At 38.1% G+C, this 15,103-nt stretch overlaps 3 protein-coding genes across 12 annotated transcripts; all 3 read left to right on the plus strand.

Moving 5' to 3' along the window:
- LOC126600518 (putative F-box/FBD/LRR-repeat protein At4g13965) lies at positions 1–8,519 on the plus strand. 9 transcript variants are annotated; one of them, XM_050267118.1, is made up of 5 exons: positions 1–221; positions 502–749; positions 6,370–7,288; positions 7,385–7,534; positions 7,985–8,519. In XM_050267118.1, exons 2-5 carry the CDS (start codon positions 562–564, stop codon positions 8,312–8,314), a joined length of 1,587 nt encoding a protein of 528 aa, XP_050123075.1. In that variant the 5' UTR covers positions 1–221; positions 502–561; the 3' UTR covers positions 8,315–8,519. The 9 variants fall into 9 exon arrangements, with proteins under 9 accessions (XP_050123075.1, XP_050123057.1, XP_050123070.1 ...); XM_050267134.1 differs by lacking the exons at positions 6,370–7,288; positions 7,385–7,534 and adding exons at positions 1,741–1,887; positions 2,379–2,573 and having other exon boundaries at positions 5–221; positions 493–1,644; positions 8,180–8,519; XM_050267100.1 differs by lacking the exon at positions 502–749 and having other exon boundaries at positions 6,113–7,288.
- Positions 8,520–8,957: 438 nt separating this feature from the next.
- LOC126613812 (pentatricopeptide repeat-containing protein At2g17670) lies at positions 8,958–11,840 on the plus strand. 2 transcript variants are annotated; one of them, XM_050281411.1, is made up of 2 exons: positions 8,958–10,451; positions 11,161–11,840. In XM_050281411.1, the coding sequence occupies exon 1, from the start codon at positions 9,051–9,053 to the stop codon at positions 10,446–10,448; it is 1,398 nt and encodes a 465-aa protein (XP_050137368.1). In that variant the 5' UTR covers positions 8,958–9,050; the 3' UTR covers positions 10,449–10,451; positions 11,161–11,840. The 2 variants fall into 2 exon arrangements, with proteins under 2 accessions (XP_050137368.1, XP_050137369.1); XM_050281412.1 differs by lacking the exon at positions 11,161–11,840 and adding an exon at positions 10,543–10,792.
- A 1,925-nt stretch (positions 11,841–13,765) lies between these two features.
- On the plus strand, positions 13,766–14,814 carry LOC126613815 (uncharacterized). Its single transcript, XM_050281415.1, has one exon. The coding sequence runs from the start codon at positions 13,809–13,811 to the stop codon at positions 14,700–14,702; it is 894 nt and encodes a 297-aa protein (XP_050137372.1). The 5' UTR covers positions 13,766–13,808; the 3' UTR covers positions 14,703–14,814.
- The last annotated feature ends 289 nt before the right edge of the window (positions 14,815–15,103 follow it).

Consider the following 15,103-nt stretch of genomic DNA (forward strand, 5'->3'; position numbering starts at 1 on the left):
CCATGTCTCTTTTTTCTACATGTTAACTTCTCTTGTAAGCTCTAGTATCCATTTTCCAACCCCAACACCCTCCCCGCATTTCCGGCTGTCCACGTTGGCCAATCATCACCGGAGCCACTCCCAACCCTCACTGCGGTGCCCACCCCTCCACCACCACCACCACCTCCTCCTCCTCCTCTCTCCGATCTCCCCGAAAACCAGTTACGAAATCCTAAAAACAAGTAAGTTCCCTTCTACCTCGTTCTCTCTGATTTAACATTATCTAGCTTATTTGATATCTTCCATGAATTTATATTTTATCGCCTTTGAAATCGACGAATATTAAATAATTTATTACATTCATCGTTTTTGAAAATTATAAAAATTAGTTTCAAATCGATTATTAAGTAATTTAGCTGCTAAACTGACTAGCTAGTAGCTAGCATGAGACTCTAGGCTCTGGTATACTTACTTACTGACTGGTTCTTTGTAAATTTTGCTAATTTGCCTCAGAATCTGCAGCTTATCTGACTAAACTGTTCCAGTATTAAGTTCAATAGTTAGCAAATCGAAGAAGGTTCGATGGAAATTCCAACTGCTTCAACATATGATAAAAAACAAGATAAAGCTCCAATGAATTTGGGTGATAAGGGAGAAACAAGTAATCCGTTGGAGGATCGGATTAGTCAACTGCCCGACGCGATTCTGGTTGACATCATTTCCCCGTTGAGGATTAAGGAAGTAGCAAGGACTAGTGTCCTCTCTAAGAGGTGGAGATATTTGTGGACACATGTTACACGTCTCAACTTTGATCATCATGATGGTGAACATCCACGTACCTCCACAAGGACCACAACAGTTAATCCGTCAGAGAGACGTCGTCTAGAAGAAGCGACCAACAGAAGACAACGAATCCGGCAATCGCACCAGGGTTTAACATCTTTAAACTTAGGTGAATTCAGAGGTGGTTCTTCCTCAGCGGGTTCCGGTTCAAGATCTAGGCACCCCGATGGAATTTCAAGACTAATTGGCCCACCATCACCACCACCGTGTACGGTGGTGACTAAAGTCCTGCAATCGCATCAGGGTCCAACCGTAGATGGAGTCAGAATTTGTGGATCTTGTTATAGCTCGGATAATGTCGATGATTTTATCGAATTTGCAATTCAAAAGAAAGTTCAAAGGCTTGAGATAGACAAATCGAAAGAAAAAGACACCAAGTCTTGGGAGAAGCCTTTCAACAACCCTTTAGGTGTTTCACGCATTAAGTCCCTTAGACACCTCTCTTTAAAGTACATACCTATAACTGATGAAGTTGTTGGGCTGGTTCTATCCGAATGTCAACTTCTTGAACACCTCAGTATTTGTCGCTCAAGCGATCTTTATGCTGTGAAAGCAGTTGGTTCATCACTCCGGTTGAAGTTCCTACAAATAAGTTATTGCGGTGGCATAGTCAGAGTTGATATTTCTGCCCCTAATCTTGTGTCATTTATATATCGCGGACAAAATGTGTATAGAAGAGGAATTGTTTTGAAACATGCACCCAAGCTTGTCTACGTATCTCTCTCAGAAGACGAACCTGATAGCATTACCAAACATCTTCTGTCGATATCAGCTCGACTTTCATACCTTCAGACTCTCCACCTGTGGATGAATCTGAGAAGGGTTAGACTCTCAACCTATTATTTACTTTAAAATTTTCCTAGCTTCTTGTACTTGTTGGTTGATCATTTTCAAGTTTTTTATGTTCCTGTCTTTCAGACAAATGTTATGCTCCCACAATTTCCCGAATTAACTAGTCTCAAAGACTTGTCGTTGACTGTACATGCCAAAAATTATGGTCCAAGTCTCCTGGATATGACTTCCTTGTTAGAGCAATCTCCCTTCTTGCAGAGATTAACATTCCAGGTAAATTCAATATATCTATTAACGTGGTTTTTAGAAGTCATATGTTGATCCTCTACTTTTCAAATATATTAACGTGGTCATCAACATTGTATTATTGATAATTCCGTTCCTCCTAGAAATCGCAAAAGCATGGAATTTAAAATGATGAATTTAATGTTCATTTGGAATTTTTGAAGTTTTTATCTGTTTTTTTTTATTTTTTGCATGTAGTTGAGATTAGTGTTCATTGAACAACCGAGTGGAAATTACAAGCAACAGGAAAGCGTATTTTTACCACTTGTGATTTTTTTTTTCATTACCGCATGAAACTTCTACTTGTTTTGAACTTTTGATACGAGCGATAGTGGGAAGGAGAAACCAAACTCGAGACCTCAGGTTTGAGGGTGGATGCTCCTAACCAACTAAACTACAAGTCATTTTCTCAAACTTCTGCATGTTGAAGTAACTTGTCATGAGAAGATTAATATGAATGTGGTATGCTCCTCTCACAGTTACAATGGGGATATGTTCGCGAGGGTTATACGAGAAATATGCAGGAGATTAAAAGATGTCCTCATCAATGCCTTAAGGTGGTGAGATTTTCTGGGTTCATTGGGATGGGCGGGTCAATTATCGATACGGAGTTTGCCATGTATCTGGTGGAAAATGCTGTGGTACTTGAAAAGTTTATCATAGAACTTGAAAAGGTCGAATTAGCTTATATACTGCCAGAGTTTGCTACAACGGAGGAGAAATTACAAGCAACAAAGGAGCATGCTTTGCAGCTAATTGGAACACAATTACCACCAGGAGCTGAGTTGTTTATTATATAAGTCCTTTCATTTATCTGTTTTTGCAGCATACTTGAAGCTTTTTTTAGTCTGCAACATTTGTATAATTCGCAGTTTGCAAGTTTGCAGTTACTGATCATGTAATGTTTTAAGGGTATCAATGGATTAGTTTTGAGTTGGGTATGACCTTGGTTTCTTGATATCGGTTTTCCCATATTTATTTTATAATTTTGACATTTTTCTGAAGAGTGCTGCTAGATTTACCTAAATAACACAAGTGTCACAGCAAAGATGAGATATAACCCATGTTGACGAGTTGAGGGGAGACCGACCTGTTTATCAAGTCGTTTGACTTTTCCACTTTGCAGCAACTACAACTATGGTCAAGCAGGCAAGGACTCGGAAAGGATCTGATAAACAACCCGGATCTAGTGCCCACGGACCCGGTTGTATCATTGTCTTGGATGGCTCCGCAGGAAAACAAGCCATCAAGCCATGATGTCATCAGTGGTAGGTCCATCTAGAGCAGACAGATCAGCGGGTCGGATTCCCGGGTATGGAGTGATCACCAACATCATCAACGGAGGGCTTGAATGAGGCAAGGCTCAGGATGCTAGGGTTGCTAGTCGGATCGGGTTCTACAGAAGGTACTGTCAGATTTTGGAAGTGAGTCCGGGGGATAACTTGGATTGTTACAATCAAAGGTCTTTTGCCTAAAAAAACATGCTAAAGTTTAGTCTTGGAGATGTTGTCATAAGACAATAATCCCATCCTATGTACTAAATGAAATGCAATAATCCTATGTAATAAAGAAATTTCTCGTTTACACTATTAAGTTAGTTGTCTTAGTTGTGATATGAGGATGAGAGAATCGAACACGAAAACTTAGTTGTTGTTGTTGTTGCAATGATAAATCACTTAGTATTATACTACTACTAAGAAACTTACTTTGTTTATAAAGTTATAGGCGGAATCATGTACGCCTTGTTTATAAAGTTACAGTTGATGGTACCTTGCAATTACCTTAAATTCCTTTTGATTAAATAGAAATGAGCATTAGTTGGAGATGACATAAATTGATAGGCATAATTGACAGAAAAAACAATGTCTGGCCTTGTAAAAACATTGTAAGCTCGAACTAAGCTCCTAAACATTGTGGGATCAGTCAATGGAGTACCTTCATCCTTAAGTACTTGTGTGTGGGGTTTACAAGGAGTAAGACATGGTTTACAAGATTCCTTTCCAGCCTTTTTCAACAAATCATTCATATACTTTGACTGAGAAATGAAGATATTACTATTACTAGTGTTGTCTTAGTTTGATGTTATTGTAGATGTGAACTTTTTGACATATTGTAGAGCCAAAAATAGTCCCAAAATTTTTGGAGGCGACATGTGGACTTTTAGCGAAAAAAGACAAGGCTGCCCTTATTAAGCTTAGCATCCTAAGACATGTATTCAGTAGACTATGACTGCTTAGAGCTCCACTGCATGTGGAAAATGTCAAAGGTATTTCATGATAAGATTATCCTTAAATCCTAGCATTAATACAGTCTTGATTGAATTCTATAAAGTAAGTAATCCCAATTATATTTAATTAGGGATAATTACCTTTAATTCCAAGATATTATTTACACAATATCCAGGGAATATTCTCACCAAATCCTACCCTAATGGTCGGCCATCTCATTTGTAAATACCCCATTTCTCCACAAAAAAATGGGTAAGGTTTTCTATATACAGAAAACCTTAAACATTCACTCTTTTCAGGGAAACTAACTTAGGGCTTGTTTGGATGTGTTTTTAAAATGACTGAAAGCGCTTTTAGATAAAATACTTTTGGATTTCAAAAGCACTTTGAGTGCTTCTTCAGGATTTACTTGCATTTTTACTATGGATTGGTTCTAAAAACATTTTCACCAAAAGCGTCCAATCATTTTAAAAGCACATCCAAACAAGCTCTTAGGTCTTGGAAATCTGTTGGCCAAAATCCCCTCCCCCCCCCCCCCCAAAAAAAAATCATGGGTGAGTGAGGTCTTTGATTTTTTTATCAAATGTGTTGATTGTTTTGCAGGTGCATTTTCGTCAAAACTGAAAATAGCGGAAATTTGCATTGACACATATAATTTGAAGATGCTCATATCCTATTGATCATATAATGTTAAAGGTCTTTGTTTTCATATTTATTTTAGAATTTTAAAGATTTTCTTACATGTCTTATTTTTCTCACATGTCCTCCCTTAATGAAAATTTTCACAACAAAATTTATCTAAAGTGGATCAAAAATTTGAATGAATAGGTGAGAATAACAACCATTCTCTTTGAATATCTAAATATCAAAAATGCTACTCTTGTCATATTTTTATATCATATTTGTACTCTTATTTAATAGAGATAGAACGCACTTATGTTGGTGTGTCACATAAAGGAGATAAACAAGAGGAAAAGTGCTTATAAAGTAAAAACAAGTGGGAGAGTGCAAAATAACTATTTTTGGGCAATAATAACGTCCTTAGTTATATGTTAAATCAATTTTGTAATTATGCATTATTTTTTTCGTCTCATTGTGTCTCGGTTTAAATTCTCTCTGGTAACGATTAGTGTATATCAATTATAATAATTAAATTAAAATAATTTATTATGTAGAGATGATATTTAAGAGTGACTTTTTTTTTGGTACAAACGATATTATCGTCACTAAGGAAAATGGAGCAGCCTCTCCATAAATGAGGGTAAGGCTAGCCGACATTCACCTTCTCCCAGACCCTGCGTAAAGCGGGAGCCTTGTGCACTGGGTACGACATTTAAACGATATTATCGTCACTAAGGAAAATGGAGCTTAAACTCATAATGAGTTAGCAATACAGTGGTTCAAATTCATCATTGGCGAGAATCGAATATAAAATCTTTTACTTACAAATGAAGATAAATATTATTTGACGATAATCAAAAGAGAGACTCGAAGGTACAAAGACAACTATAAAGAGGAAGGTATCTAGCTTTATGTTTCCGCGATGTCTCTTTTTTGTACATGTTAACTTCTCTAGTAAGCTCGAGTATCCATTTTCCAACCCCAACACTCTCCCCACATTTCCGGCTGTCCACGTTGCCCACCCCTCTACCACCACCACCTCCTTCTCCTCTCTCCGATCTCCTCGAAAACCAGTTACAAAATCCTAAAAACAAGTAAGTTCCCTTCTTCCTCGCTCTCTCTCTGATTTAACATTATCTAGCTTATTTTATGTCTTCCATGAATTTATATTTTATCGCCTTTGAAATCGACGAATATTAAGTAATTTAGTTACATTCATCGTTTTTGAAAATTATAAAAATTAGTTTCAAATCGATCATTAAGTAATTTAGCTGCTAAACTGACCAGCTAGTAGCTAGCATGAGACTCTAGGCTCTGGCATACTTACTGACTGGTTCTTTGTAAATTTTGCTAACTTGCCTCAGAATCTGCAGCTTATCTGACTAAATTGTTCCAGTATTAAGTTCAATAGTTAGCAAATCGAAGAAGGTTCGATGGAAATTCCAACTGCATCAACATATGATAAAAAACAAGATAAAACTCCGATGAATTTGAGTGATAAGGGAGAAACAAGTAATCCGTTGGAGGATCGGATTAGTCAACTGCCGGACGCGATTCTGGTTGACATCATTTCCCCGTTGAGGATTAAGGAAGTAGCAAGGACTAGTGTCCTCTCTAAGAGGTGGAGATATTTGTGGACACATGTTACACGTCTCAACTTTGCTCATCATGTTGGTGAACATCCACGTACCTCCACGAGGACCACAACAGTTAATCCGTCAGAGAGAAGACCTCTAGAAGAAACGATCAGCAGAAGACAACGAATCCGGCAATCGCGCCAGGGTTTAACACCTTTAAACTTAGGCGAATTCAGAGTTGGTTCTTCCTCAGAGGGTTCCGGTTCAAGATCTAGGCACCCCGATGCGATTCCAAGACAAATTGGCCCACCATCACCACCACCGTGTACGGTGGTGATTAAAGTCCTGCAATCGCATCAGGGTCCAACTGTCGATGGGATCAGAATTTGTGGGCCTTGTTATAGCTCGGATCATGTTGATAATGTTATCGAATTTGCAATTCAAAAGAAAGTTCAAAGGCTTGAGATAGAGAAATCGAAAGAAAAAGACGCCAAGTTTTGGGAGAAGCCATTCAAAAACCCTTTCGGTGTTTCACGCATTAAGTCCCTTAGACACCTCTCTTTGAAGTACATAAGTATAAGCGATAAAGTTGTTGGGCTGGTTCTATCCGACTGTCAACTTCTTGAACACCTCAGTATTTATGACTCAAGCAATCTTTGTGTTGTGAAAGCAGTTGGTTCATCACTCCGGTTGAAGTTCTTGCGAGTAAGTTGTTGCCGTAGCTTAGTCAGAGTTGAGATTTCTGCCCCTAATCTTGTGTCATTTATATATGACGGTCCAAATATGTATAGAAGAGGCATTGTTTTGAAGCATGCACCCAAGCTTGTCAACGTATCTCTTTCAGAAGACGAACCTGCTAATATTACCAAAGATCTTCTGTCGATTACCAGAGATCTTCTGTCGATATCAGCTCGATTTTCATATCTACAGACTCTCAACCTGTCGATGAATATGACAAGACGGGTTAGACTCTCAACCTGTTGTTTACTTTAAAATTTTCCTATCTTCTTGTACTTGTTGGCTGATCATTTTCAAGTTTTTTGTGTTCCTGTTTTTCAGACAAATGTTATGCTCCCACAATTTCCAGACTTAACTAGTCTCAAAGACTTGTCGTTGACTATACATGCCCAAAATGATGGGCAAAGTCTCCTGGATTTGACTTCCTTGTTATTAGAGCAATCTCCTTTCTTGCAGAGATTAACATTGAAGGTAAAAATCAATACATCTATTAGAGTGGTTTATATCATCGCAAAGCGTCTATCACATTTTTACAAGTCATATTTTGATCCTCTACTTTTCAAATAGATTAATGTGGTCATCAACCTTGTATTACTGACAATTCCGTTGTTCATAGAAAGGGAAAGTTCGTTTCATCAGTATAGTTTACAAGTAGAGTTTTAGAAAGGGAAGGGCCATTTCATGATTTGAGATCGTAATAAGTGAAAGTGTTCAATTTTTCTCTTTACTGAATTAAACTTCTGCATGTTTTGAACTTTTGATACAAGCGATACTGGGGAGGAGAAACCAAACTTGACACCTTCGGTATGAGGGTGGATGCTCTTAACCAACTAAACTACAAGCCATTTTTCTCAAACTTTTGCATGTTGAAGTAACTTGTAATGAGAAGATTAATATGATTGTGGTATGCGTCTCTTGCAGATACAATGGGGACCTGTTTGCAAGGGTTATACGAGAAACATGCAGGAGATTAAAAGATGTCCTCATCAGTGCCTTAAGGAGGTGAGATTTTCTGGGTTCATTGGGATGGGCGGGTCAACTATTGATACGGAGTTTGCCATGTACCTGTGGGAAAATGCTGTAGTACTTGAAAAGTTTATCATAGAACTTGAAAAGGTTGAATTAGCTTTATGGCCCAATATACTGCCAAAGTTTGCTACACCGGAGGAGAAATTAGAAGCAACAAGGGAGCATGCTTTGCAGCTAATTGGAACACAACTACCACCAGGAGCCGAGTTGGTTATCATATAAGCCCCTTCATTTACCTGTTTTTGCAGCATACTTGAAGCTCTTTTTAGTCTGCTACATTGTATAATTCGCAGTTTGCAAGTTTGTAATTATTGATCATGTAATCTATTAAGGTTATGAGTTGCGCATGATCTTGGTTTGTTGATGTCTTTTTACCCATATTTATTTACTAATTTTGACATTTTGTGAAGAATGCTACTAGATTTACCTACATGTTATATTTGCACGCTCATTCTTCCTTAATGAAAATGTTTATAGCAAATTTTATATAAGGCAGGTCGGGTTGGAAAATATGATAATTGTAGTCTGAAATAGTGCATGAAATTTTTTCCGGTCGATATTTTTTTGGAAATATCGGAAAAATCAGAGAAAATATGAAATTAGGGGTGAAGTCTAAACTTTACAAGATGTCGGAGGAACACATTAATTTCGGCTAAAATCAATAGATTTTGTCAATATTTTTGACATCTCAATTAAATATTAACAAACTGTCATATGTCATTCTATAAAGTTTTATTTTAAATGTCTACGTCTTTTAGCAAATATCCATCATTTCCATCGAAAGCCCCTAATATCATATCAATCGATATTCATAGCAGTTTACGACGTGTCGTCCACAAAACAAGGTCTTTAGCGCCCCCACCCCAACACAAAATCCCCAAATCTCAAACCCCTGCAAAACCCTAATAACCTCTTCAACCTCACAGACCTATCCTCGACGAAGAACCCTAAACCCTAAATGGGGAAAATCCCACCATCTCTGCGCTCATCAGTTTCAACCTCTATCATCAAAAAGCCACAATCTTTAATCCCAAACGAATCCCCATCTCACAAACCCCATCACTTTCCCAAGAAACCCGCCAGGAAAATCCCACCCCAACTTTCCGAGAAAACCCAGGAACCCACCGCCTTCCGCAACCCCTTCAGCTCCCCAAACATCTCCGACGCCAAGAAGGTCTTCACCTCCATCGTCGCCGCCACGAAATCCCCACTCGACCTCCGCGTCCACAACGCCCTGCTCCAATCCTACGCCGCAATCTCCACCGTCAACGACTCCATATCTCTCTTCAACCACATGATCAAAACACACCCTGCGTTCTCCCCCGACAGATCGACCTACCATGTTTTGCTCTCCCAGTCCTGCAAAGCAGGGGATGAGACACTGGGGTCCGTACACCAGGTACTCAACTTTATGCTCACCAATGGCTTCAGTCCCGATAAGGTCACCACGGATATCGCTGTCCGGTCACTCTGTTCTGCCGGTAATGTTGACCTCGCTGTTGAATTGGTTAAACAAATGGCGATGAAAAACGCAGCCCCGGACAGTTATACATACAATTTTCTGGTGAAGTGTCTCTGCAAGTCGAGATCTGTGAGTAGTGTTTATGAGTTTATTGAAAGTATGAAAAGTTCTTTGAATTTAAAGCCTGATCTTGTCACTTATACTATTTTGATTGACAATGTGACGAATAGAGAGAATTTACGCGAGGCAACTAAGTTAGTGGAAATGTTAGCTGAGGAGGGATTTAAGCCTGATTGCTATATTTACAATACAATTATGAAAGGTTTTTGTAAATTGAATTTGGGCAAAGAGGCAGTTGATGTTTTCAAGAAAATGAAGGAGGAGGGCGTGGAGCCTGATCTTGTAACGTATAATACTTTGATTTTTGGGTTATCAAAATGTGGAAGGATTATGGAGGCTAAGAAGTATCTGGGTGTCATGGTGGAAATGGGACATTTCCCAGATGCGGTGACATACACTTCATTGATGAATGGAATGTGTCGGAAAGGGGATGTCTTGGGTGCAATGGAGTTGTTGGAGGAGATGCAAACACAGGGGTGCCAACCGAATGTTTGCACGTATAATACGTTGCTTCATGGATTATGCAAGTCGAAACTTTTAGAGAAAGGGTTAGAATTGTATGGGCTGATGAAAGAATGTGGGATGAAGCTTGATACAGCTTCTTATGCTACACTTGTGAGGGCACTTTGTAGGGAGGGTAGGGTTGCAGATGCTTACGAAGTGTTTGATTATGCAGTTGAGAGTAAGAGTGTAACTGATGTTGCTGCTTACACGACTTTGGAGGGTACACTGAAGTGGCTTAAGAAAGCAAGGGAGCAAGGTCTTGCTGTCTAACTGGTATTTCCTCTAATTTGTACAACTATGTTTGCTTGGCGAATTCTAATAGTTTTTTAATGTTCTGTGATTTAATTTATCTTTGTAACTGAAGGTGCTGGTGTAATGTTATCAATTCCCATATTGGCAGAAGTGCTCTATGGCATATACAAAGCTTGGATTTTGCTGTTGTTTCAGCTTGATTGTTTTCAGTGACATCTATGTTTGTTTAATGTTGATTTGAAAAGAGAGATTACACAGATTTAAAAGTGCTGTAGTGAATTGCAAGTATTCGTTTTCCATTTTGGCAACACTTGAAAATTCAGAATTTTTTTTTCCTATGTGGTATGCCAAAGTTATTTTGATTTGTATGCTTTCTAGTTTCCTAGGTTTAGATCATTTTCAACTTGAATTAGGTTGTTAAATTGGAAATCAGAGTTTGTCATCTTGGTTTGACTGCAATCCCGACTTTGAACTCCCTTCGATGGTGGAAATTGAAAGTGCAGAACTATTTTAACATCAATGCTTATTTTTAGTACTTGATGTCCAAAACATAACCATGATGTTTATGTGTCTTTCACTCCTTGTGCAATGTGTACTAAGGCTAGATATGTTCTCAAAATAAGGTTAGAAATGTGAATTGTGATTTTTCTTTTCCAATTATCATTCAAGTAAGGCCTTCACCCTACAATGTCCTGACCAGATTGAAACACTTGTTATTTTGGGCCACCAGTTTCGTTACAGGGCTGTTGTAGGTTGTTTGAGTTGTCAACAGTCGTCCCTGGTGAAGCAACAAGACTGCATGTAGGACGTTAGCAATCCGGAATCTATCTTCACCAGGCCAAACGACTCTTCTGATGAACTGCAACAAAGACAAAATCCCCAACTGGAAAGCCCTGGACAGGAAGCCACGAGAATTTTCACACGTCTAGTCATTGGCTGTAAGATCTATACTAGATTTTGTGATGCTAATCATGCTACAAAGAGTTGCAATTTACAGGAAAGTTTGAGCATCCAGTGGAGCCAGAGTAAATGACGGGCATAATAATCTCTGGACGCTGAATTCCACCATTTTTGTATTCACCATCCAGACAAACATTTTACCCTCTTGACAGATATCCTCCAACAAAGTCCCCATGGTCGCAGACAAACTTCTCCACCGGATTCTGCATCAGACGCTATCTGCTATTCGTTGTCGATGAGCTACTTCCGTGGAGCTGTAATTGTCTGCTGCTGTCCATACAAGTACAAAAATGGCCTTTCTTCTTGATTGGGTGGTTGCATGAAAAACTAGCTTGTACAAATTGAGTCAAAAGGCCTTTAAGAAAGGTTATCCAAATGATATCTGTCTGTTCAGATTTGCATTAACAATTGAGTGGGATGTCATTATTCCGAATATTTCTAATTCCCTAATCCTGGATAGTGGATGGTACATATTACTTCTCTATTCGACTTTTAACCACAAATAAACCCGAACATGGAGTACTTAATTGAAGACTTGGTGTAAAATCAAGTGCAGTATTGTTTTAGGATTTATGCAGCTGACCCTACTTAGCGGGGTAAGAATTCATAGTTGTTGGTTTATGTTTTTATAAGTAATTTCATCAAATAAACTGGAAAATTAGTAAACAAAAACAAAACTATAAAATCGACACTTCTAATGGGCAAATCCACACAAACAACTAAATAACTCACAATACAAGACCACCAAAACCCTGAAACAATCCAGAAGCCTAAATCATGTGAACTACAACTACATGAAGCGTGGCCACCATCAAACTCACTGCATCTAACCAAGAAATAACTATGGAACACTAGATGGAGATGGGGAAAATATGGTCTCCGGCGATCCAATAGGTTGTTCATTTATTTTAACTAATGTGATAAATCTAAACTATTTAATTTACTCTAACTTAGAGGAGGAGATTTATAACTTAGTTGCAAACTTGCAAGTGGGTGGACAAATTGCCTTGACCAACTGACCTATTCATATTTGCGTCCTTGTTGTCTATTTAGTGAACACAATTAAGCAAAGGCAGAAAAGAGTGGCCTAAAAAATGCAACAAAGAGTGTAGCATTACTCTTTGTCTTTGATTTAGGGTTTGCTAGGTTTGCGTTCTTCCAACAACAATATGCAAAATGCATTTGATACAAACAATACAAGGTGCATTTTTAACTCCTGAGGTTTAGGCTCTTTTGTGACACTAATTGGCAACAACCTGCCGCCCCTCCTAACCCAAATATGTTTATCTATAATCCTAATTAAAAGGTGAATTAAAATAAGTGTCAAAATGTTTCATTGTCTCTGAATTAAAAATTGGGTCTATATGGTACACAAAACGATACAGAAATCAGTGATTAATTTACACAAAATGATAGGGAAATCAATGATTAATTGATTAGATGAACCTGGCCATTTTGGTTAGATGAACTTAGCTAATTACAATTATTATTAAGAAAAACTAATGAAAAGAGTTTGAAAACTTTGAGTTTTAATGATAAGGACAAAATAAAGGGTAAAGTGAATAGTACCATGATTGACTTTTTAGTGTAAAAATATGGTTTTTCGTTAAAGTGAACAGTACCGGGTGCTTTTCGTTAAAGTTCCCTTATTATTACTACCATAGCCAGCAAACCCTAGCTAGATTCTTGTATTTGAGGCGTATAGATTTATGCTTAAATCTTGTCTCAATGTTGTTGTTTTCTTTTGTTTTTAAACCTACTGATACCTTCCTTCGGCTTCTCTCCACTGACCAGCAAAGCACTTGCCAGCCTTTCATGTTCCATAAATAATCGATCCAAATGATTATATATGATTGAGTTCTGATTGTGGAGCAATTGTGCGGTGAATTTGAAACACGGTCATGTGACGTTATTGTTTTACTCAAATTATAACACGTGAATTTTTATATATTAATATATTTAGAAGTGTGAAATATCAACCACGTCGTTCACTCTTATTATAACTCGTGAAATGATACGTCATATGACTTATGTTTCCCGTGTCCATAAAATTTTGATAGAGAGAGAATGGGCAGGTAAATGATTGGGGGAGGCAAGGAGGCATACGGTTCACACGGCCTGTACATTGCTGTTTGCACATTGAGGGTCCAAAACCCTAAAAGAAATCAGACCTAAATTCATAAACTGAGTAAAAAAAGATGTGGAATTTGTGGGTTGTTGGCCAAATTTGATACAGGATCTTCAAATTGCAGGGCGATCACATGCCGACCGTACTGGGTTGGCACCAAAAAAGGACATAAATGTAATCCTCATAATTTGATGTTATATATAGAGATTTTGAGCGTTGAGGTTTTCCAAATTAGTTCAGGGTTTATTTCCAGTTTGTGTAAGAATATTACAGACTGTTTGCAAAAGTAAATGGCTGTTTCATTTGCATCCATAGTGCCTCTGAGGTCTATTAGCCTACCATCTAGGCTAAACCCTAAATCCCAAAAAATTGAGTCAGATTTAAACAAGTTAAAGGCTTCCAAATTTTCAAGTTCTCTAGTGAGTGAGGATCTTCTGGTGGGCTTGTCTGGTCTAGCAGAGTTGTACAATTGCATTGAGGAATTTGTTCTCTCTCCACTGACCCAACAAGCACTTCTCAACCAGCAGTGCAAAGCACTTGTGGAAGAAGCACTTGACGGGTCAGTAGGGTTGCTAGACTCATGTGCTAGTGCAAGAGACATACTCTTGACAATGAAGGAACATGTTCAGAACATCCAATCTGCATTGCGCAGGAGGACCGGAGCTTCAAGCATTGAAACCAGCGTTCATTCCTACATTTGCTTCCGAAAAAAGGCAAGGAAGAGCATTGCAAAGAGCCTCAGAGATTTGAAGAAAATGGAAACAAACCTTGGGTCATTCCATCTGTTGGATTGCGACTACAATGTACAAATAGTGCTTAAATTGTTAAGAGAATTAAGCGATGTAACAATTTCCGCATTTCAATCCCTTTTCATGTTTCTATCCATGCCTGAAACCAGCGCAAAGGGTAGCAAATGGTCATTGGTGCCGAAACTAATGGCAGCGAAATTCGCAGCCACACAAAAAGACCAAAAGGTTTACAATGAAGTGGGAAGTGTTGATGTTGCTCTTTGCTCACTACGTGGTAATACCAGAAAGAGTGATCCCAAGACTGATGTGCAGGTGGTTCGGTGGAGACTAGACACACTTGATTGCAGCATATCTGGCCTTGAGGCTGGATTGGAAAGACTCTTCAGATGCCTATTGCAACATAGAGTGTCTCTACTTAATGTCCTTACACCTTGAAGCTCTAAGATATCTGCAGAATCAGTCATGGCATCCACATTTTACAGGATTGTACCATGTTCAAGAACCATTTTGTACAATTGTTCCAAAGTTATAGAGAAATTCCAAAATTATAGAGAATTCAATACATTGTATTATTCTTCTCACCTTATTTTGTGTTTTTATATGATTTGCACCAAGTATGTTCTATACGAATATCGTAGGGTTTCGATTCTAACATTTACAAACTTAAGTTAATTACTGAGTGCAAGTAAACTTTTTTGTTGAACTCGAATTATGTAAGATTGATTAGCTTTGAGCTAATGGGATCAATTATGTAGGTATTGTGAGTTAATTGAGCAAAATTGAATTTCATTAATACAAAATTAGATTGTCATTATAAAATGACATTTTCTTTATTT

This window comes from Malus sylvestris, chromosome 2 (assembly GCF_916048215.2).
Source record: "Malus sylvestris chromosome 2, drMalSylv7.2, whole genome shotgun sequence".
NCBI lineage: Eukaryota > Viridiplantae > Streptophyta > Magnoliopsida > Rosales > Rosaceae > Malus > Malus sylvestris.